General features: G+C 39.4%; 1 protein-coding gene across 1 annotated transcript in view; it reads left to right on the top strand.

The window, feature by feature from the left end:
- The window catches only part of adamts12 (ADAM metallopeptidase with thrombospondin type 1 motif 12), a 195,772-nt gene that overhangs the window by 82,412 nt on the left and 87,917 nt on the right, over window positions 1–25,443 (top strand). The window contains exon 3 of the mRNA XM_062972507.1: window positions 1,443–1,614. Within this exon, the coding sequence (XP_062828577.1) occupies window positions 1,443–1,614 (172 nt within the window). The remainder of the gene's footprint in view (window positions 1–1,442; window positions 1,615–25,443) is intronic.

Genomic DNA, 25,443 nt, shown 5'->3' on the forward strand with positions numbered 1-25,443 from the left:
TAAGTTTAATGTGTTAAATTCTTAGTGAGAATTTAATTGCCATCTTGCATATTCATATCTTTATGGGAGGTGGAAAGAAAGGTCAATACAATGTGTAAACAGACTAATGGGAAAGTGATTTCCCAACTAATGTTATATATAGCTATTCAACATAATATTGAAATGCTACTGGAATCAATGGAGAAGACGGGAAGAGCTTTATTAGTGGTGTCAATGGTAATTTCAGCCAAGTTTCTCATCCTCAGAGTTATACAGATCCTAGTAAATCTCAGTAAAAAGCACACTAAAAAGTGTATTTGAAAAGCTAATATTCAAGAGTGTTTTTACAGGATATAAGATCTGTATGGTATTTGGGCTACTATTGAGTTTGCTTTTATATTTGGCAATACAGTAGGGCCTCACTTATCCAACCTTCGCTTATCCAATGTTCTGTATTATCCAACACAGTCTGCCTTTTAGTAGTCAGTGTTTTTGTAGTCAATGTTTTCAATACATTGCAATGTCTTGGTGCTAAATTTGTAAATACAGTAGAGTCTCACTTATCCAACATAAACGGGCTGGCAGAATGTTGGATAAGCAAATATGTTGGATAATAAGGAGGGATTAAGGAAAAGCCTATTACCCCTCAAATTAGGTTATGATTTTACAAATTAAGCACCAAAACATCATGTTTAACAACAAATTTGACAGAAAAGTAGTTCAGTATGCAGTAATGCTATGTAGTAAGTACTGTATTTACGAATTTAGCACCAAAATATCACGATGTATTGAAAACATTGACTACAAAAATGGCTTGGATAATCCGGAACGTTGGATAAGCGAGTGTTGGATAAGTGAGACTCTACTGTACAGTAATTACTGCATAGTTACCGTGTATTGAACTGCTTTTTGTGTTGATTTGTTGTAAAACATGGTGCTTTGGTGCTTAATTTGTAAAATTATAACGTAATTTGATGTTTAATAGGCTTTTCCTTAATCCCTCCTTTTTATCCAAAGTTTTCACTTATCCAACTGTCGGCCCGTTTATGTTGGATAAGCGAGACTCTACTGTTTGTTGTAATACTATGCTCTCATTTGAAATTGCTTCATATGACCAAACCAGGTAGATTTCTTATAATAATCTAAATGTTGTTCCTACTGCTCTTTCATAAAAGCCTTTCAAGGGAATTTAAACAAACAATAGGCATCTTAAATGTTAGTGGAGTAAGGAGCTGAATTACTACCCTTGCTCAGGTTTGAATTCAAGGCAGCATTGCAGGTGAGACCAATACAAGTATTGTGAATATTAACATTGGTTTGCATCTGATGAACGTGATAGCGGAGTTGAGGAGAAAGATTTTATGCAACTAGAATTATTATAAGATAGGCAACGTTTAGTATAATTCAGATTTATGTCTACTGTTTCCCTTTATATTATTATTTTTTTCAATCCTTCTTCCCAGACTGGATATTTCCATCTGCCTGATGGAGACTACTTCATTGAACCAGTAAAGAACTATTGGTCAGAAGACGGGGCTCATCCACATATAATCTACCAGGCAAACACCGTTCAAAAGGCTCTGCGGAAACGACGGGACACCTGGGCGGAGAAGAAACATGCTTGTGGAGTGAATGGTACACCTTTAAATATTTCTGGAAATGGGAAAACTTTCTCCCACAACTCTTTCATATTACGTTAGGTCCATTCTCCTTAAAAACCATATGAAAGTAGACAATTTCCCTCAAATACTTTTGGAGATTGTATTTTTCAAGAAAGTTGAATAATTTTATTATGATTCCTGGCCAATGAAAGAGAATAATAGTTTTCAGCTATGCACATTTTCGTTGTCAATATATATAGAAGTGAAAGAAAAGTTGCTCTTGTAGAAAGCCAAAAGGCACAGTTGGGTTTTGCTATAGACGTCACTTTTCTGGACTTAAGGCTGGCCAGAAACATTATGTTGCTGTTGAAAGGCAGGAAAACACCACTCCTTAATTCTTATACACAAAGGCAACTTGGGGAACATTTCATGCTGAAACGTTGGGGTGAGTCACATCTACTGCCCAGAATAGATCATGGAATCATAGAATCATGGAGCATAGATGCCACATCTCTTTCACTCCCCACTGTGGCCTTGGACAACATGATTTACATTGGCCACTCATGGAGACCTTGACTCATCTTTTCCCCCTCGACAAATAATTTATATAGTATAGCCCTTGTGTTGCTGTTGCTGTGTGCCCTAAAGTCATTTCCGACTGACAGTGACCCTGTTATGGGATTTTCTTGACCAGATTTGTTCAGAGAGGGTTTGGCATTGCCTTCCTCTGTCGCTGAGGTATGTGACTTGTCCAATGGGTTTCCATGGCTGAGAGGGGATTTGAACCCTGGTCTCCAGTATCTTAGCCCAACACACAAATCGCTACACCATCTTGCCCCCCCCCCATAGACCTATTGTTGTTTATAGGGTGGACTTTGTAGCGTTAATTTGAATCATTACTGATTTCGTAGAATAATAGAATTGGAAGAGACAACATGGGCCATCTAGTATAACCCCATGCCAGGCAGGAAAATTACCCCTGACAAATGGCCATCCATCCTCTGTTTAAAGGCTTTCAAGGAAGTAGCCTCCGCCATACTCTGAGGCAGAGAGTTCCACTGTTGAACAGCTCTAACAGTCAGGAAGTTCTTCCTAATGTTCAGGTGGAATCTTCTTTCTTGTGATTTGAACCCATTGCTCCTAGTCTCCAGGGCAGCAGAAATCAATCCTGCTCCCTCTTCCTTATGACATTCTTTCACATATTTATACATGGCTATCATGTCTCCTCTCAATTTATTATATTTGTTATATATTTTATACACACACAAATTTCTATATATATAAAAATGTAATGTGTGTTTTTCCCATGGAGTAAACAACAAAACCACTGAACCAAATCACACCAGGTTTGGCCAAAAAATGCATAGTCATCCAATCTAGGTCTTTCAATAAAGAAACCTAGAAAACTAAAGTCTAAATTACAAAGGATGAGGAAGAGCCATTCTTCCCCTGGCTGCCAGTCAGAAGGGTAGGCCCAGCCCCCTTCAGGCCCTGCTCCCTTCATGTCATAGCAACCCCCTCAGCCACAATGGCACCCGGGGGACAGGCCTCTTCCACACTGCCTATAAAGTACAGGAACTAACATATACTAACTACCACCAAAACCTCCATACTTTATTTCCCATATTTCGCCACTGCAATGCATGGCCAGGCACAGCTAGTTTTATACACACACACACACATACACACACACACGTATATTTTATTTTGTCATAACTATTTTTTCATCGTGTTGACCATACCACCTATTTCATCTGGTAGTTCTTATGTGACTGCCACAGGAAATGTATTCCTGGTTTTAATCTAGGCTATAAAGGAGTGTTCCAAGGTGTTCAACTTCATTTCTTAATAGCATTAACATCTTGGAAAGTTTGTTTAAAAGTAGCTGAAACCTGGAATAAATTCACTGCTCCATTGATGGCATCCATCAGCTGCTACCGCTTAACAATGAAAAAGAATAGTAAGCATATTACTTCCCTAGAAAATTCTTGTATGTTTGATTCAATCTGTGAAATTTTTAAGGGAATTTAGAGCTTTACTTTGGGCTAAGTACAACATTGTAAGCAAGAGGTTTCTCACACCATTCAACAGCCCCCCATCTACAATTATCTGAATCAGCCCTTACCGTTGACATAGCAGAAAATTAATCTGCAATCCAAAAAGCTGGGGAGAGTGGAAAAATAGGACATATTAATGAATTGTGATGGGAAAGTATTTGTGAAGTGGTTGATACCCATGCCACACGTAGAAGTGTCATGTCTCTTAAATGACAGGCATTGTGCAACAGACTGTACAGCCTCTTTGCAATTGGCCCATTACGCTTTCCTATTAATGTCATGTATTCAGATACCACCTCTCAAGGCTCTTGATAGTCTTTTATGTGCAAATGAGTCTTTTACAGAATCCATTACAAAAGAAGTTGTAATTATATCTCAGAAGTATTCCCATGCGTTAAGTGGGGTGATTTGTGCAGTCCAAATCTGCTCTCCATCCAACCTTTAATCAAAATGCATTATCTAATAATTCCACCCATTCAGAATCTTTGTTAAATTTACACAGCCGAGCTGTCCTTTGCAGTCATCTGAATGTGGATGGGTGTGCTTTTTGTTTGCTCACTGTTGTTTGAGCAATGTAACTATATTCATTTTAAAGTTCATAACAATCGCCAAGGTATGAGTCAACATGAGTTGTGGCTTGATCACTGGGCTACAACTCTGGAGCCTAGATTCAACCTTGGGCAAGTCACGCTTTTTCAGTCTCAGAAGAAGTCAAAAGCAACCCCCTCTGATCCAGTCTTGCCAAGAAAATCCCATGATAGGGTCACTTTATGACTGAAATAATTTGTTAATCATCTGATTTATTTTATTTTACTTCCAGGAAAGGATGATTTGGAGATATTGTTTCAGGTGCCAAACTACCTTGACCAGTCCTGAATAATGCATGTCTTGTCTTTGTTCCTCTGGCATATCTTTGGTGCTTCTGCCTCTGGCAGCAAAATATCTTGGGCCAGCTTGATACTATATCCACACACATTTTAATCCATGTTTGGAACAAATTTAAATGCATTGTTGAGTAAAGCTTCAGCTTCTCCCACCTATGGGCCAGTCCTGCAGCATCTTTATCCACTTTGCCTCCAAATCTCTGCAAGGATACACGTCAAATCCTGCCACAAGTTCATGAAATTCGTTTCAATAACAATTTCCCTACCTTTCTGTAATCTAAAAGTGCACAATTTAGTTATTCTGAAAGTAATGAGGGGACAAATTTACTGCATGCCTAACACATTTAAGGAGGAGATTCCACCCTTTCCACCTTTGTGTCAGATTCCTGCTGAATTTTGTCATAAACAGAAATTCACCAGCACCAGCTGTTGCTTTCAAATTGCCCATGGAAATGGAAGTTCATCTCTCGCTCACAGCAGTTGCACAGGATTTATTTATGAACTAAAATAAATTCTATTGCCAAGTGATATGTTTAAGATTAATAGTCTGTAGAGACTCAGTTGGATAGAAAAGCAATAGTTATGTGTACATCTTTATCGCAGTCCAATTCCCAGCAAGGTTTATAGTGAAATCTTTTTGCTCGGTTAGAACAGGGTCAGGTCTCATACTATTGGACTATCAGGACAAGTAGAGCTGTATTTCTTTCCTAAGCTTGTGACTGTTGAAATACGTTGTTTAGGGCACATTTCATTCTTATACTTGGAAATAGACTATACAAGGAGTGCAAGAGAGAGCAATTATAATTTGTAACGTTAGGACAAGTCTTTCAGAATTGAAACAAAAGGTGTAAGAAAAAGGTTTGGAAGACTGGAGGCCCCATTTGTGGTTCTACCTAGAGCCAGGAACCAGAAACCAGGGGACTTCCAATAACTCTTCTCAATCATATGATTATAAGCACATAAGTTAATCTTCTCATAGATCTTAATACAGGTTAAGTATCCCATATCCAAAATCCAAAATACTTCCAAAACCCAAAATTGTCCACCTGTGTGGCCGATACTGTTATGCCTTTGCTTTCTGAAAGTTCAGTGTACACAAACCGTACCTTTTGCACAAAATTATTTAAAATATTGTGAATGTAATTGTTTTGAGCCGTATGTATATGGTGCATAAATGATTTTCATGTTTGGACTTGCATCCAATCTTACGATGTATATACAAGTATTCCAAAATCCAAAAAAAAAAATCAAAATAAGGAGCACTTTTGATCCCATTCATTTCAGATAAAAGATAATTAGCTTATAATAATCTCTGGGGAGAAAACTACTTGAGCAAATTACCACTTGATCTGTCTCATGATCTACAAGTGAAGATTAACATCTTTCCTCCAAATTAACATCTATAAGGCGCTAAGGACTCTAGTGTTTATAGACTTCCCTGTGTTGCTACTTTAAGCAGAAATAGCGAAAAAATGTTGGGGTTTTTTTTGGTTCTTTCAAAAGATAGTTGATGTCAGTGCCATGGGAAATTAATTATTGTATAATGTGCAATATCCTCCACCCCACCTCAACCTTGCCATCAATTTTATATTGTGAGGGAAAAGGCAATATGTTTCTTGAAATTAAGAAGGTAAATAGCGTGATGGAAATTAGAACTGTCAGTATTTGGAATGCATTTTCATCATTGCTGTTTCTGAGCAAGATGACTGTGATTAGCTCTATGAAAAGCCTTGTTCTCTTTATAGAAACCATTACAATAAGCATATTGCAGATTCATGCATTATGAGTCCTGTGGACTATGAAGGCACTCCACAACAACAGCATATTTTGCTGTAGAAAAGACTGAAATGACAATGAGCTGGTGTTAATTATTTTTCCTTATGAATATTATCTTTTGTGATTCTTTCTACTGGGACTTTTGAAAGTCAGAAAAATGCCAAAGGAGCATGTTTGTTTATGGCAGTTTCTCTTGTTGCAGAAGTCATGCATTTAAGGACAGAATGGGTCACTTGCGGCTAATTTTTGCCTCCATGCATCTACAGTGGACTCATTGAATATATTTTTCTGAGATTACTTACAGTTTTCTGCCTTTTGGGGACATTTCTATATTTTGGAGGAGGATAGAAGCAAAATGTTTGAGGTGGGTGATGGAAGCAAAATGTTTGGGATGTTTTGCACAGTTTGAGGCAGTAAATTATCTGCAAAAGCAAGTGTCAGGAAGCTCTGCAGAGGTCTACAAAAAGAAGCATGTTGTGCACAGCCACTCTTGTCACACCAATTTAAGGCAACCACATCATTTGTGGATACTGCTTGTAAAAAGTGTAATATGGTGTCAAACAATTCTATACTGTTGTGCAGATGTGGTGTTGGAAGTGTCCTTGGTGCTCACACTATGGCAGAATCAATTGAATCAGTGCTTTTCTTATAAAGTAAGGTCCCCCAACTTGCAGAATTCACATTCATGGTTTCAATTACCTGTTGTCTGGGGGAACTGATTTCCTTAGGAATTTGCTATGTCACCCAGGTGATAATTCCCATAGAAATTGCATTGGAGGACCAAGCAAATTTCTAGGTAAGATAATGCTCTAAGAATCTATATGTCCTCCAATGGTATGTTGGGATTGGAAATAAGCTAAATTAATAAGGTGCAGGTGTGTCCATCGTTTCAGGTAATTGCAAGGCAACTCAGAATGTATCACATGTAAATATGGGGATCCTTTGTACTTGGGGAAATATTTAAAAAATAAAATAAAACTGTTACCATTCTCCCAGCCAGCATAGCCAATGGCCATCTGTGGGGGGTTGTGGGAGCTGTAGTCAAACATACGGAATATGGGGGAAATTCTCCCTGCCTTCCCTACAAACATTTTTTGATATCCCCCAAACTATCTTCCCCATATGTTGTTGGACTGCAGTTTCTGTGGTGCCTGATCATTAGCCACCCATGGACCAAATAATGGGACTTATCCTCCAGTATAAGTGTTGGCTACCAGTATTGACAACCAATGATGTAATGAATAGACCTAACCTTCTCACACTTTATATGTCTAGGGAAACTATTTCATTTGTGTGGATGTGCAAACGACTTCCCAGATGTGTCCTGACAGGCCGGGTCCTTCAATCTCCTCCTTATCACAGTGAATTGGGAATAGTGGCCCGCTTTATTCCCATCACCAATTCTAGACATAAGTGACTGTCAACAACAGAGAGATTATTCTAGTCTGTAATATTGCACTGTAAACATCACCTTGGCTTCAGTAAGAGAAAGGGAAATGGAGTGTTTTAGTTCTGCCACTGAAATCTGCAGTGCTTGCTTTTGAGAGGGTTTTATTCTGCCCCGACAGCAATTTTGCAGAAGGCAAGTGGGTGAGATTCAGAAACTTGGACAAGACACTGTGTTGGAGGTAGATGTGCCAAATCATAGTATTATTATACACCTCAAATGCCTTTTTCACAGTAGGCAAACTCATAATGGTCAAGCAAATATCTGGCTTACTCTTTTCTCTTTGCCTTTGTTTATTTTATTCTGTAGCTGAAATGCTTCAAAATAAAGCACTGACTGGCAGCCAGCAACCATTCTTATTGTCTAAGAAAGAGACCTAACCTAGCTAGCTTTGGCAGACAATGTCACAGCTTGCCAAATTTCAAAAATTAAAAAGTAATTAGGACAGGCAGGGAATCAAGGAAAGTGTTCCTGAACGTAGAGGTAACCTTGGACCCAGATATAACCTGCAGCCACTGCTTATATTCTGCACCTATTGCATAGTATTTTATTGTAGCTAGACAGTAAGAGTTGTCATGTATCACAAATGTTGGTGCCATCATATAGTTAGCAGCACTATAGGGAGCTGTGTATGGAAGTATAAGCAAAGGAATTGTCCATCATTGTCCACACTTTCTCCAATTCCCTTCTTCCAGCTGTAACAGAGAAGTCCCTTCATTTACAACCAAGAACAGCTTCTGCTGCTACCTATCAAACATTTCAATTTTTGCAGTTGGCAGCAGATCCGAAACGTTCACTAAAGGTTTGGTGTTGTGCCTGTTTCCAAAACCTGCTTTGTTTATCATCCTTTCTTTCTCTGCTTCTTTTTCAAAGGCCCCTCAAAGCTCTGCTTTCATTCAGTTCAGCCCAATGTTCCCATGCACTGTGTTTTCTCCTGGGACAAGCCTTCAATGATGGCCATTGGAAGGTAGCATATTTCACATCAGTTCCTTGCACTGATTCTGTGACCCGAAGAATGTCAATTCCCCTATGAGGAAAATGCAGTTTATGGAGAAGATTATTTTAACTTAGAAGAAAATGCAAAAGAAGAACAGACTAACGGAAATGCTTCTTCACGTAGCATTTAACACAAGACATAGCTGTAAAGGCAACCAATTCGAATGGCTTTTTAAAGAGAGTGCAACTATATATCCTTAAAACAGTGATTCTGCTTGACCTTGGAAGCTAATCAGGATCAGCTTTGGTTAGTACTTGGAAGGGAGACTGTCAACAAAGACCAGGTGCTGTAGGCTACATAACAAGGGAAATATTATTATTTTATTGTATGACACAGCAAACAAGATAAATATGCTGGATTTCGTATCACAAAACCACAAGTCGAACACTTCCCAAGTGTCTAGGACTGTGTGATGTATTTTCGAATGATGCACGCAGATCCCAGTAGGGTGGCCTTTTGCAGTTGGCAGATTGTAATTTTGTCATTGTCCTTTGTTTCCAAATGCCGGCTGAGATCTTTTGGCACGGCACCCAATGTGCCCATCACCACCGGGACCACCTGTACTGGTTTCTGCCAGAGTCTTTGAAGTTCAATCTTGAGGTCCTGAGTTTTTCATCAATGCGACTGTCACCTAGGATGACAACATCAATGATCCAAACCTTTTTCTTTTCCACAACTGTGATGTCTGGTGTGTTGTGTTCCAGAACTTTGTCAGTCTGGATCCAGAAGTCCCACAGTATCTTTGCGTGCTCATTTTCCAATACTTTTGCAGGTTTGTGATCCCACCAGTTCTTTCCTGCTGGCAGGTGGTACTTGAGGCATAAGTTCCAATGAATCATTTGGGCCACATAGTTGTGCCTCTGTTTGTAGTCTGTCTGTGCGATTTTCTTACAGCAGCTGAGGATATGATCTATGGTTTCGTCAGTTTCCTTGCACAGTCTGCATTTTGGGTCATCAGCTGGTGCCACCTTGACATGGTGGGGGGGCTTAACCACTCCAATGATGACTGAGAGCCGTGCTGGCAGTAGTGTAACTACCGGTAGGTCCCACCAAGCCAGAGAGGTCTCAGCTGAGGAGTGGAACTAAGAGCACCTAACCCATTAGCATCATGGAGAATCAAACCAAAACGAAGTCTATACTGGCTCGGTCGTCGCTCAGGATAAAAAGGACCGCGGTGGATGCTGCTGATTCTGGACATCCATTGACAAGTGGGCTACGGAATCAAAATACAAATGAACAGTCACAGAAGCAGTAGAAATATACAACGCCAGAAAACCGCACTATTATTATTATTATTATTATTATTATCATCATCATCATCATCATCATTAATAATATACTTTATTTATATCCCCCTCTATCTCCCTGAGGGGACATATTACAGGTACATATATGGCAAACATTCAATGCTGTTATACAATTGACAAAGACAGAACAGTACATACATAGAGGCAGGCTTTCCTCTATTTTCCATCTCCGGCATCTGGAGGCTGCGCTCGACTTGGCCATGAGGAGGTGCTGTTGCTCCATTCTTGCATGCCGAGGAGCTTTGTCGTTCATAGATGCCTTCCTGGTCAAACTGCCAGCATGTTTTTCAGGGGCGCCTTTTTCCTCCCCGTTAAAAATGATGGCTATTTATCTACTCACAATTGCTGTTTCCGATCTGCTAGGTAGGCAGAAGTTCGGCTGACCCTACCTGCAGCTTGAACAGCTAACCTTCTGATCGGCAAGATCTTTCTGTAGCTGGCAGTTAACAAGGAATTTAAGAAAACATTATGAAATCCATGGGATGGCCATAACACACAAACATTCAGATACATTACTAGAAAATAAAAATGTACATTAGTAGCTCCTTGTCACTCAAGTACCTCATCATGGAATCACTAACAGAGTAATCCTACAGTCCAAGGTCAACCAATTAGTTCTCAGTAAAAGCAAACATCAAGCATAAGCTCTGAGTCAATCCAATTACTGAGCTTTCACACAACAGAACTGTGCTCACAAATCTGATGCCAAAGTCATGAATGCATTTAATAACCTCAAGGTCAAAACACAATTCTTGTATTACGTTTTGACATGAGAATCAACCCAAAACAAAACAGCAACTAAGTTGCGTATTCTCTCCCTTCAGATGGGGGAAACCTGGAATTTCTCACATTGTGAAAAGCTTTGTTTTTGGTGAGTCTTTGAGACCAATAAAAACCCTACAATATGTAAATTAAAATTAAAAGCACACAAACATTAAAATAAACAAGTTTTTATTTCTGTATACTTGACTTTTCTCTGGGTCAGAGCGAAATGCACTTCCAGATAATTTATTATTTTTTTAGACCCAGTTTTTAGATTTTAGATTCGAAATGTGCCAATTGTATATATGTATATTTTTATGAATGTTTAATATATTTGATTTTAATTGATTGAATGAACTGTATTATTTTTATATGTGTGTTTTACTGTAAGCCTCCCTGAGTCCCCTATTGGGTGAGAAGGGCGGGATACAAGTACTGTAATAAAATAAAATACTGTAATAAATAATCCAAATTCCAACAGGCTTAGATACAAACACTACAGCCAGCAATCAGGTATCACTGCAACCTCTTAAATGCTGCTTTTACAACTGATCCTGGTTGCTGACCCTCCTCCCAGTGATTGTGACTGAACACCCCAACTGGGATTTTTATCTTCTACCTTCTGCAAAGGAAGCCACAATGAACTCCTGTTGCTTCTGGGTGTGGCTCAGGAAGTTGCTGTTCCTGGCTGGGTCTCATTCAACAGCCAAACTCTCATCCACACTGTTGATGAGACTCCTATTAATGATGGCTGGATAGTTCTACAACCCCAAGTGTTGAAAGCTATCACCGTAATCTTCATCATCATCTTGCTTTTTGCCAGCCCTGGAACACAAGGCAATTTATAATAACTAAAACAAGTACAGTGCAAAATACTCTTTATACAAAAGTTAGAATATAATTAAATTGTCAATAGAGCTAAAAGCACGTCCATTAAAACAGAAAAACAACAAATGCAGACAGTGGAAATCATTACTAAAAGTCTTTTCCCATCCACTGTCGGCACAGTATTTTTCTTAAGGCCAAGTACTGGGGAACATTGCCAGTGCGGTGTGATTGCTTTCATGTCCTGCATGTGGGCTCCCCACTAGAGGATATTTTGGCCACTCAAGGAACAGAATGCTCGAGGGCTTGTAATCTGATTCATCATAGCTGTTATGACATTTTTATATTTTCTGCCCTGCATGCTACCTCACCTATACATGTTCTCATTTCTTTTTTTTTCTATTTTGTATTGAAAAATTGTCAGGTAGGAGAAAAACATAGAAGTTGCCCTAATTGACAGCCTTCTCTAGGAGGTGAGATATTTCTTGTGCTGGAAAAATGCATCTGTCAAGCTCTTCTCCATCATGCGGCTAATACTGCATTTTATATATAGGTGTGTTGTGCAGATACTAAACCGCAGCAGTGTCCAGTTCACATTATACCGTTCTGATGTATGTGACTGCTGAGCACTGCTATCTTTGTCAAGAGATGTCACACAAATACATTATTAAGGGATGTGTACAGATGTTCCAGAGCCCCTGATGGCGTAGCGGGTCAAACCGCTGAGCTGCTGAACTAGCTGACTGAAATGTTGGCACTTCGAATCCGGAGAGTGGGATGAGCTCCCGCTGTTAGCCCCAGCTTCTGCCAACATAGCAGTTTGAAAACATGCAAATGTGAGTAGATCAATAGGTACTGCTCCAGCAGGAAGGTAACGGCCCTCCATGCAGTCATGCCAGCCATGTGGTCTTGGAAGCGTCTATGGACAATGCCGGCTCTTCAGCTTAGAAATGGAGATGAGCACCAACCCCCAGAGTTGGACACAATTAGACTTAATGTCAAGAGGAAACCTTTGCCTTTACAGCTGATTTGAAGTGTAATTAAAGGACAGAAAAAGATCAGTAGTTTAAATCATTATTGTGTTTTCTGTGCCAGGGAGCAGAATTTCCAACTAAAATAACTTAATAGGTACCCTTGCCATGGGTGGATAGGAAGGATAATGTTTGTTGTTGTTCATTCATTAAGTTGTTTCCAACTCTTCGTGACCTCATGGACCAGCCCACACCAGAGCTCCCTGTCGATCATTGCCACCCCCAGCTCCTTCAAGGTCAAGCCAGTCACTTCAAGGATAACATCCATCCACCTTGCCCTTGGTTGGCCCCTCTTCCTTCCATTTTCCCCAGCATCATTCTCTCCTCCAAGCTCTCCTGTCTTCTCATGATGTGACCAAAGTACTTCATCTTTGCCTCTAATATCCTTCCTTCCAGTGAGCAACTGAGCATTAGTAGCAACATCCATAGGTTACTACAGGGAATACCATTGCTTTAACTATGTGGACCTTCGTTGCCAGTGTGATGTCTCTACTCTTCATTATTTGATCAAGATTGAATAAAGTATATTCTCTCATTAAGCACCCAACCATCTTAGGTGTCGGATTGCCAGTCCAGAAGCAAGAGACAATAATGCAAATGGTCTAGTTTTATTGGGAAGAGGGCAATCAGCTCCAGCCACAATGAAAGGGTTCTGTGCAAATTCCAAGCACACCTTATATTAAAGAAGCTTGCAACAATGAACAAGGCTGAATTAATTTGATTTCCAAGAACTATCTAAGGAGGCTATGCATATACTTAGTTAGCTTCTTCCTTCCCTCCCAGTTGGTATGATATCAGACTTCACCCTCCTGTGTACATCCAGCTTCTTGCTAGAAGGGAGCAGGCTAGATTAAACATTTCTAGTTCTTTAGTCAAGCTCTTCAGGGGGCATCTGCATTGTAGAATGAATACAGTTTGACCACCAAAACTGCCTTGACTCAATGCTATAAGGCACCAGCACTGTTTGGCAAAGATCAAAGACCTTGTAAAACCACAATCCTAATGATTTCGTAACACTGAGCCATCACAATTAAAGTAGTGTAGTTTTAAACCACGTTAGTTCTACAGTGTAGGTGCATCCTAAGTAAACAAAGAGGACTAATCTCATTTCAGTTGATCAGGGAAGAGCTCCTTATGTAAGTCTTAACTTATGAAAGCAACAGCTGGGTTGCAGTTAATCATCAAAAATACCAATATGATGGCAACCAGACTGATTGATAACTGGCAAACAGAGGGAGAAAACGTGGAGGCAGTGACAGACATTATATTTCTAGATGCGAAGATGATGGCAGACGCAGACTGCAGCCAGGAAATCAGAAGACGTTTACTTCTTGGGAGGAGAACAATGACCAATAAAATGGTGACATCACTCTGGCAACGAAGATCCCCATCGTTAAAGCAATAGTATCCCCATTGTAACATATGGATGCGAGAGCAGGACCATAAGGAAGGCTGAGTGAAGGAAGATAGACGCTTTTGTACTGTGGTGTTGGAGGAAAATCCTGAGAGTGCCTTGGACCACAAGAAGATCCAACCAGTCCATCCTCCAGGAAATAAGGCCCGGCTACTCTCTGGAGGGAAGGATATTAGAGGCAAAGATGAAGTATTTTGGCCACATCATGAGAAGACAGGAAACCTTGGAGAAGAGATTGAAGCTGGGGAAAATGGAAGGAAAAAGGAAGAGGGGCCAACCAAGGGCAAGATGGATGGATGGTATCCTTGAAGTGACTGGCTTGACCCTGAAGAAGCTGGGGGTGGCAAAAAACCGACAAGGAGCTCTGGGGTGGACTGGTCCATGAGGTCATGAAGAGTCGGCAGCAACTAAACGAATAAACAAATTGGAAGTTCATTTTTCCCAATTTCTTTTTCTCTGTGTTTGAATAAGCTGTGAGCAATTATGACTGGTACAATACAACCCCTTGGCTTTCCCTTGGTCTCAAGCTTTAGCCAAGAATCATCAGGATCCAGAACTGGCAGCCCTACTTAGTTGGCCCTGCGTAGGCCTTGGCTCAGGCTTTACCATTCTGGTGGGTTTTTTATTCTTATTTCTGGAAGTTTGAAGGTTGTAAAATGTTATAGATGTTCTTGTCACATCTTCATATAGATTTTGAATCCCCACATGACGTTAATCTAAAAGCTGCTGCTTGACCACTGCTTTGATTTCCATTTCGTAAAACATCAGAGCATAAGTGTATGCTGTCAGCTCATCTCTTATGTAAAAAGAAACCCTCGTCTCTGCATCCCATTCCACAGCCTCCAGCTTGAATTTTCTGTCTTTCAACTTGTTCTTTTCTTTTGGCTTTGATATATCGGCACCAATGTTCTTGTCAGATATTTTATAGCAGGAATAAAAATCACAGCAGGGCAAGACGCAAGTTCATGCAATGACATACAGTCTCTCTCTATATAAATTTATGGCATTAAATATATCACAAACTAACCTGAGATGTTCTTACAGCAATTTACAAGACATCTCATTCATTATTGTGAAAAATGAAGTTTCATGCTCTGCAGGGATAAAGGGCCAGTCATCTTCTCACTTGGCATATTGATGACCATGCAGTCAAAGAGATTTGACGTGATGTTCTTAGCAACAGCAGTTAGAAAAAAATTACACTATGTAGCATGAATTTTTGTTCCTGTGTTATAAATGTAATTTCCCAATTGATTCTACCATAAAAACATGGAAAAAGTTTATTAAACTGCAAAAACTTTGTTTTTGCCAGAAATCCTGCAGCACATTTTGTCATAGTTTTTCAGTGACTCTCATAGAGTCTCAACCAATTCCACATAGTGGCAGCCACAAAAATGAAGTTTCTGTAGAATAACAACTTCTTTCAAAGTAAGCACCACACAATTAAACGTTTTCTGTAGGAGTCACACTGTCAAACCAGGAACAGATTTTTTTTTCAAATTTTGTTACATAGTTTATTATTTTGACTAGCGGCTGAAAGTTCTGTCTTAACAGAATTTCAGCAAATGCAAGGGTGCATCTACACCAGGCATGGGCAAACTTTGTCCCTCCAGGTGTTTTGGACTTCAACTCCCACCATTCCTAACAGACTCAGGCCCCTTTTTTTCCCCCTGAGCCTCTTGTAAGGAATATAAGTAGGGCCAGCCCAAGACATTTTATTACTTTTTTGTGTGTCAAGAGCAACTTGAGAAACTGCAAGTATTACTTAATGCAGGACAGATTATGGCTTCACCTGAACATCAAGGATTGTGCAATAAGGGACCTGTCTGGATGCTAAAGTGAACTGAATAAATCAACTAGATAATCAAAGCGATTTGATTCACCAGCTGTCAGCTTCTTTGAAGCTGACAAAAAACAAATGTAGATGTAATTGTCTCCCAGCCCATGAAATGACAAATGCCACCACCATAACAATTCTGTTCTCAATTATGACTTTATTAGTATGTGCTTGGTCATTACCTTTTCACTGCCTAGACTGAAGCTTAAAAACCACATTTTCTTATCGGAGCCTCGCAGTTATAAGTGAACGTATTAGTCTGTTGTAGCAAAAAATAAATTGTAAGTGTAGCCATACTGCTTTTTTTAAAACACTGTATTTCCTCTCAGCCCATTTTTCCCTATATAGAGGCATCTTTTCCATGAGTCAATGTGGTGAGGGTTTGAGGGTTGAACGAATCCCTGCCCAGCCATGGAAAACCACTGGGTGACCTTGGGCAAGTCACAATGGCAAACCTGCTCTGAATAAATACTGCCAAGAAACCCCTGAGATAGGTAAGCTCAATGGTCAACATACATTGGAAACAACATGGAAGACACACAACAGCAATTACACTGGAGCAACACACATTTTGGTGCCTCAAATGCTAAACTTGTTTATGGGTATATTTGACCTGCGGATTCCAAAAATGGCATCAGTTTCCCCATCAGCTCTAGTTTTTGAGACACAGAGCATATGCCATCTACCAGTTGCCATCTGCTCACCCATAGAAAACCATGACAACCACATCTAAGAAACTAGAGCTGGTGCAGTCATTCCAATGCAATTTTCTGAATCAATGCTCAAAAAAAACCTCAGGAATAGGCCTAAAAACCAAGCCACCAAGAAATTTTTTTTTGGTAGGACTATGTCATGATAGAATTATAGAAGCTCCCTTAAGAAGTTAGATATCTAAAAATTATGTAATGTTGACTGTAAAAGATATATTGAATTATGCGGGGGGTTTTTTCTTTTACCGCATGGAATAATTCAACATATTTTTCAATTGGCACATGAAAAGTCAGATAAAGACAGATGCCAGGATATTAAGAGACGCTTAAAAAGGCTGTAGTGTTTGTTATCTCTGTATCTATAGCCTGACGCAGTAACTTACATTTAGCTAAAGGTTAGTAATGACAGAAGAAGAGTAGATTGGGACATGTGATATTAGGATGGGAGAGAATACCAATTTGCAGACATGAGGCAAATTGTCTTACCTCTGTGTCACTAGCAGCAATATGTACTTATGTTTCACCCTTGAATCTTTATTCACCCAAAGGCAAAGATTATAGCAATCTTGGGTAATTCTATTTGTCACAAATATGATTTAAAATTAGTGTAAACTGGCATAGGACAATTCAATCAATCAATTGCCATTGTTTGCAATAGAACTATGCAAATCGTGTGCGTAAATTCCCCCTTCTCAATGTAATGGAACTTTAAAAGGAACTTTAATACTGTTTAAGAAGGTCTTGAACTTTAATTGCTTGAAAAATATGTATCTGTTGCTCTCACTTTTGCAAACTTTACTGAGGAATGGAGTCACAGCCAACAACAGCTGTCCAGGAATTGAGCCAAGAACTGATATCGAAGTAGAAATATTTTTGAATGTTAAAAATATTTCAACTGCAGAATCATTGTTCAGTGTCAAGAGTTATCCTCTAACAAAGTAAGGGTGAGTTCAGTGCATCATGCGTCCCCCAGGACTTCCTAGGAGTCCAATTTACCCCCTCCAAAATGAAAAAAAAAAGATCAAAAATAACATTTCTATCATATTTGGAGGCCCTTTCTTTGAGTGTCCCAGGGTCAAAATAAATGTTTGCAAACTTTTTTTTTACCTCAAAATGTCCCCAAATGCCCTTTAGGCAGTCAGGAAAGCCCAACAAGATGCTTGCATTTATTTTGTCCAGAGCAGCTGTGATGGAGGATGCAGCCTTCCAAGGCCTCAGAGGGGGCTAATGCCTCCCCCAAGTGAACCAAGCTTCAGAAGAATGGATGTGATGATTTTTATTCTACTCATATATCACTTTCCCTTCTGTTACTGGAAACAATGAGTGAGTTTTCCAGTTCAAGCTTCACAGCAGAGACTTTATAGTATTCCCATTTGTTTCTTGAAGTCTGGGGAGTTATTTTATTCTCTTGGAACAAGATTTATGTGCCACCCAATCTCGGCTACATCCCTTAAAAAAGTCTAGTTCTCGTGTGGTCAACCTTGCCTTTTTCTAAGTACTGGGATAAGATTCAATTGCCAGTCCAGCTGGCTAATATGAAATGTCGAGGGCAATTTTCCTCTTTGCTTCAGCTGGCCCTGGGTGGTAGGACCATATCTCTGCCTCTCAAGCTGTGCCTCCCAAAGAGTTTATTCTAACTATGTGGAAAACAGGACAACAATCCGATTCCTTAGTTGTATATTGCCAGGAAAACCCCATGGTAGGGTCACCATAAGTTGGAAATGGCCTTGAAGCCATACAACAGAGTTTTAAATGATACATATAATCTCAGCAGGTGTGATTTCTTATACAAGCCACCTGCACTGATAGGCTCTAATGATGTGAGATGTTACAAAATACTTTAAAAATACACTTTTTTAAAAAGTCCTTGCATCAGAAGCAAATCTTGGATTCTGCAGTTATTGATTGCCCAATTACTGACTACTGCTACTTGGTAGATTGAGAAGATGGGGAAATGTATCTAATTTAAGACATCAGAAACAGATATGAACCAATATGGGATATACATGCTATGGATAAAATTTCCTCTTTATTTAAAGGCATTTTATAAATATTTGTTTTGGCTGAGGAAGCAAACATTTAATGATGATGATGATGTATTTGTTACCTACCTCTCCTCATAGCCCAAGGCAAGGTAGAACATAGTAAAAATATGTAGATAAAACAAAGGATAAAATGCATATAGTGAAAACATAGAACAAAAATACAAATTTAAAATTCATTGCTTAAAATTGACTTGATAGGCCTGCCAGATTTTTGTATTTATTCCTTCCTGAGACATCACATTCTAGTTCATTTAAAATCCTAGTAATCTCTTTTGTGTTGTCGAAGGCTTTCATGGCTGGAATCACTGGGTTGTTGTGTGTTTTCCGGGCTGTATGGCCATGTTTCAGAAGCATTCTCTCCTGCCATTTCACCCATGTCTATGGCAGGCATCATCAGAGGTTGTGAGGTCTGTTGGAAACCAGTCAAATGGGGTTTATATATCTGTGGAATGTCCAGGGTGGGAGAAAGAACTCTTGTCTGTTGGAGGCAAAGGATTCCCCCAGGCAGGAAGCAGCCAGGCTTTGGAACTGCAAGGCTATTCAATGCTAATCAAGGTGGCCAATTGCAACATTCATAATTGCCTCCAATAGACAAGAGTTCTTTCTCCCACCCTGGACATTCCACGGATATATAAACCCACTTGCCTAGTTTCCAATATACCTCACAACCTCCAAAGATGCCTGCCATAGATGTGGAAAAAAATGTCAGGAGAGAATGCTTCTGGAACATGGCCATACAGCCTGGAAAACTCACAGCAACTCAGTAATATATATTTTTTCCCTATCCTTTCTGTTTTATCCCTGGTTCTTTCTGTTTCTCTTGAACTTTATCTGATTATGTTACATAAACAAACAAATCAAAACTAACATGCAAATTCTTTTTTTAAAAAAAGCGTTGGTGTTATTTGATTAATAGCATATCAAATTAAATCCCCATGAGATTATTTCTTTGTTTCGATACTGCCTGTTGAGATATTTTTTCCAACAGAGAAAGCAACATTCCCCCCCCCCCCCCCCCCCCCCAAGTTAAGTGAATTTGTGGTGACTGTAGACTCCTGGAAAGATGAAAGCAGGGGAAGATTAATGAAGCTTGTCCCAGGGCTTCAACGATAAATTTTGAGAACAGTACCAAAAGTAATGACTTTGTCTTGTAGATAAAGAATCAGTCATTCTGGAAGCTTGTTTCAAAAGATGGGGGGGGGGGGGTAAATGAACTGGTGACCACTCTCCCCATCTGTTGCTATTTTTGTTCCTTGGTCCAGTGATTCAGCCTTATCCCACATATTCTGCTGTGCTCTCCTTCTGTGTTGCATCTGGAGATGTGGACACTTTTACCCACCAGTTTGATTTTGTTTTCCCGGCAGATTTCCAAAAGTATTTTTCATGTGAAATTGAACTGGCTGCATTGTATGCAGTTGCCTTAAACATGAAGTTCTGCTTGTAATGAACTCATATAGTGCTTGCTTATTGGTCACTTGCTCTGAGTTTTCTTTCCAAAGGATTTTAGTCAATAGGGCAGCAATAACTGGCTTTCCATATTTGTGGGTTTCATTATTCATGGGTTTGACCATAGTTCTTGGAGAAGCTAATTCCTAAAGAGATGTTCTCTCAAATTTTAAAATATTTTGTTCAATTTTTCACTTTTGTGGTAGTCCCGTGCCTCTAGCACCAACACATATGGAAAGCTTGCTGCGCTTGACAGTGCCGAAATGGCCGCTCTTCCTTTTGCTTTTTTAACAATATCAAGATCTAGAGCTAGAGAAGCGTTTAGTAAAGTGAGCTGTGATTGATCAAAATGCCATTAAATTTGTTGGGCAACCAAAGCTAGTCATACCCCATGTAAATTATAACAAAATTTTACAGACATTTTGGTACAACTTAAACATGACTCATTTTCACTCAACTTGGGTCAGTTGTCCCCATTAATTAAACTCTCACTTTGGCCAGCTGGTACATATTTGGAAATAGGACTGCCGCTGTTTTAATGGCATGAAGCTCCCAATAGCACAGTGGGTTCAACTGCTGAACTTGCTGACCAAAAGCTCAGCAGTTCAAATTCAGGGAGCAGGGTGAGCTCCTGCTGTTAGCCCAGCTTCTGCCAACCTAGGAGTTTGAAAACATGCAAATGTGAGTAGATCAATAGGTACTGCTCCAGAGGGAAGGTGACGACGCTCCATGCAGTCATGCCAGCCACATGACCTTGGAGGTGTCTATGGACAACGCCAGCTCTTTGGCTTAGAAATGGAGATGAGCACCAACCCTTAGTCAGACACAACTAGACTTAATGTCAGGGGAAAACCTTTACATTTACCTTTAATCCATTGCACTGGATGCCCATAAGAAGCTGAATTTCCCTCCAGTGTCACCATTCAGCAGAAGAGATATACAGCAATCCTGGAGAAACTCACCTTGGAGTTCAATGGGATTTATTTTTGAGTAGATCTATGCAGGATTTTGCTGTTCATGTTTTTGGTGGAACAAAACTCGTTGTTCCGGCTACAGCTGACAGTTGTATAATGTATATTTTACAAAATTTATCAGATTGCTATTTTGGTGCATTCTCTTTTTATACTTCAGCCCACTATTGTATTTCATCCATGAAGGTCCCATTGAAATTCGTGGGAACTTTGCATGAACAGTGCTTGATGAAAACGTCTCTGATAATTTAGAGCCCTATTAAACCAGTTTTTTTCCTCCTCATTACCATCATCATTATCAGTGAGAATATCAGGCCTTTAAAAGCCTTTGGCAGGCTCCATTAATCATTTCCAGCAGCTGTGATTCTCTTTCCAGACTTATTGCTTACAGTCTTTCCTTGGTGATGCAGGATGCGAAGTGCCCGCACTTTGTTTTTCTTCAAAATAAAACATTGGGAGTTGGGAGAGAACGAGCTGCAGTTTATAATATGTTGGGGCTACAAATCAATAACTAATGACTTGCAATCCAAAGGGAGTTCTTGAGCCTTATAGAGTCATCTGCACAAGTGATCTGTTAATCTTTCAACACAGGGAAATTAGGTCCCCAATGAGCAGAGAGAGAGAAATACCCTTTTGTGTTTTCCAAATTGCCTGAGAGAAATGGTAGCCCCGGGGGAAATTGCCTAGATATTAGTTTCCAGCAGCAGTTATTGGCTTTTATGTGAGTGGGATGGAGAATTTGCTATGATTTAATCCAGACCTTAACAAAATTATTTAAAATGCCCAACCTGTTGAGGGGGATTCAGCACCTTGGATAGCTCTGTTCACGTTGATCCAAACTAGACCTTCACAACCTGTTGCCTTTCAGGTGTTTGGGACTCCAATTCCTAGAAGCCGTATCCGGCTTGTCCAATGGTCAAGAATTTTGGGAGTTGAAGTCCCAAACATCTGGAGGGCCACAGGTTGTGCAGGCCTGATCTAAACCTGGAGCAGATTCAACAGCCTTTTGACATGGAAGACACCAGGCATCACTGCTTGTCTCTCTCTGTGTTACATCTTATCCGCTGAGCAAGTGCCAGTTTCCAGATCTTGGTTTTATTACTTAAGTAGTTCCTCCACCAATTTTTGGGTCTGTTGAGAAGGCATCCTATGGTGGGTTTTCTTTACTTAGTTCACATTCTCGGTATACACTTTAAAAGAGAGAAAGAACATGGCCCAAACTGGTTGGCACAGAAAGGATAGGAATATCACAAGCAAAACAAATTCTGGGTGCTTTGGTCCATCTCTGGTTTGTTGTTATGAGATATGAAAGCAGCCTCATTTTCTATAGACATTTTCTATATAGATTTTGAGATCGTGTTATTGATGTATTTTTGACTTAGGGCTGTGGTTTAGTTTATTGAGTCAATTTTTTTGGTCAATTTTTTATCTTTTCTTGCTACCTTCATCTTTTCCCAGTATATAGTTCAACCACTTGTATCAATAACCAATACATAAACAGTATTCTTGTGTGGAGATATTTATCACATGGTCCCCCTCCTGAATATTTAAGGATAGTGTTGCCTTCAGTTACAGTTAATTCATAGAAGCATGGAGTGATAAGATATTGCAAAGGCCATCCAAACCAACTCCATGCCATGTAGAAATATATGATCAAAGTATTCCTAATAGATGTCAATCTCGCTTCTGTTTTAAAACCACCAAGATTTGGGCTTCACCACCTCTGTGCAGCATACTCCACTGTCAAAGAACTCTTTCCATCAGAGAGCTCTTCTTAATATGTAGGTGGGATTCCTTTCTCCATAGTTTGAATCCATTATTCCATGTACTAGTCTGAAGAACAGCAGAAAATAAATTGGCTCTGTCTTCAATATAACATCCTTTCAAATATTTAAACATAGCAGCCATGTCACCTTTTATAACCTTCTCTTCTCCAGCCTAAACACACCCATCTCCCTAAACCACTCCTCATAGGGCATGGCTTCCAGACTTCTTACCATTCTGGTTCTCACGGTTCTCATAAAATTACATATAACAGTTATTGGGACAGGATCTCAGTCTGTGTTTGCTTTAGCTCTACTGGTTTTTATGTGTTTCCACATGAGCCCATTTGTAATCTTGCTGTGAGCTGTTCTGAATTCCTGTCCAGAGAACAATCAATAAATCTGGTAAACCACCTTAAAATTGGAAAGAAATGCAGAATAACTGAGTTACTGCTGCTTTTCTGCTTGCTTTAAAGCCAGGTAGTTAAACTCCATGCCAGGTTTAACCAGCACATGGGTAAGGAGTTTGCTGTTGAGAAGGTGGATGCAAAGTAGTGTCCAGATAGGGATCCTTCATAACATAGTATCTATTTCTTCATCATCTTCAATAAAGATTACTTTTTTCTCAAGCAGAGGTTTTGCTAAGTTTTATGGGGAATCTTGAATAATCTACAATAGCACTTCCTAGAAATCATGTTGTAGTTTGAGCATTGGATTGTAACTCTATTGGAGATTACTGTTCAGTTAGGTGTCAAACACTCTCAGCCCCAGAAAACCCCATAATAGCCTTAGGGTCACTATAAAACTTGAAAGCAAACAACAACAACAACAACAGCAGCAGCAACGTGCTTCTCAGGCTGATGTTGGAGACCAGCAATTATAGTTTTCCAGTGTGCCAGGAACTTGCACTAAAATTGTGTCCATTGACTACATTTTTTCTTTCCTGGAAACATGGACCATTAGCAAATGACCCGTTGGCCGGCACTGGTCCAAGGACCACCATGTTGGGTAACGCTGATCTACATCAAAGCATTAAAAGTGTTAAATAAAAATTAGGTTCACTTTGGGAAAATTGAGCTTAAATTCAGGCATACAAAAATGCTTTTTAATTAGTGTTAATGACATAGCTTAAAATATGGTATAAACCAGTCTGTGATAAACAGTCTCTAGAATGAATTAGTTTCTATGAGAAAACAAAGAAAAGTTATTTTTCCATCTTGGAAGGCAGTAGGCAAAATGAAATAGTCTTGTTCATTTGTTTGTTTTTTTAAATAAGCATCCTTATTCAAAGAAACCAAACAATTTATATCCATCTATTTTTGTGAATATACAATGGCTAGCACATGCCCCTGGTGACTGTGTGAAATAAGTCCTAAGATTTGTGCAGTTTATATATATTAGCACTTGACTCTTTTTCATGCCGTTTCAATTCAACACTGTTTAATATGAAAACCATGTGGCAGCTGGAGACCATTATGACATTTTATCTGGGAGCCCTGACTCATTAGGCAAGATTTTTAAATCCTTTGCATTCTGAAAATCTCTCTGCAGCATGTTGAGAAATTCAGTAAAACTCAGCATTATACAATGGTATCGTAATGGATGGACATGAAAAAAGGAGCAGCCTGGAGAGATTAGAAGCTCTCAGTAGACTGAAGACACCCCTAGGTTTAACATTTAGTATTTGGAAAATGCTTCCAACAGTGAAACCAAAAGCTGAAGATTTATGAATATTTCCAATAGCTTCAGTGGAACTGCTCCAGTTGTACATTGAAGCTCCCATCATTTCTCACCAGTGGCTTTGCTGGATAGGCCTGCTAGGAGCTGCTGTTCAAAAACATCTGGACAGCTGTACAATTCCCACTTCTAACTTACATCATTATATAAGACATGTGTTGCATGGTACACACCTAATGTATGGAATTATACTGGCAAGGCATTCCTCTTCAATTGTTTAAGTTCTCACAAGAAAATGGAAAATTGTTACTTAAGGTTATAACTTCCATAATCCTTCAATAAGAGTGGCTACTTGTAGACCATTTAAGTGACTTTTCTAAGCTCCGGTTCTCATAAGAACTCTGCAGAGCATGCCATCATTATCATAATATGCTTCACAGAGAATTTCCTAGCTACTTACAGCCACAATTTAACAGAGGTTTGAACCTACAGTAATTTGCTTTCAAGTTCAATGATCAGTAGAGAGTAGCACGATATCCTACATATAATTATTACATCATAAGAGTTTTTTTATTCATTAAAATTCATAACCAAAAACTTTCTCAGCTTTAAAAGGAATTAAAAAGTCACAGAAGGTAGCTGCATACCAAGGGAAAATGTACTAACAAGCTGTGATGGTCATAGTTGTGCAGGGCACGCAAGACCCAAGTAAGGGCAGCCACTTTAGCAATTATGGATCAGAAGCCAGAGACAATATATTTGATTCAGTAATCCTGCAGGTAGATTTTGAAGGACTGGCACTCAACATGATTCCTCATAAACATGTCCTAAGGAGAGTTCAAGCGTCAGGCAGCTGTCTTGTTCCATATATCTGTCTCTCTTTGTGTACAAGTTATACAATCTAGTTGGAAGCC

This window comes from Anolis carolinensis, chromosome 2, assembly GCF_035594765.1.
Source record: "Anolis carolinensis isolate JA03-04 chromosome 2, rAnoCar3.1.pri, whole genome shotgun sequence".
Classification (NCBI taxonomy): Eukaryota; Metazoa; Chordata; class Lepidosauria; order Squamata; family Dactyloidae; genus Anolis; species Anolis carolinensis.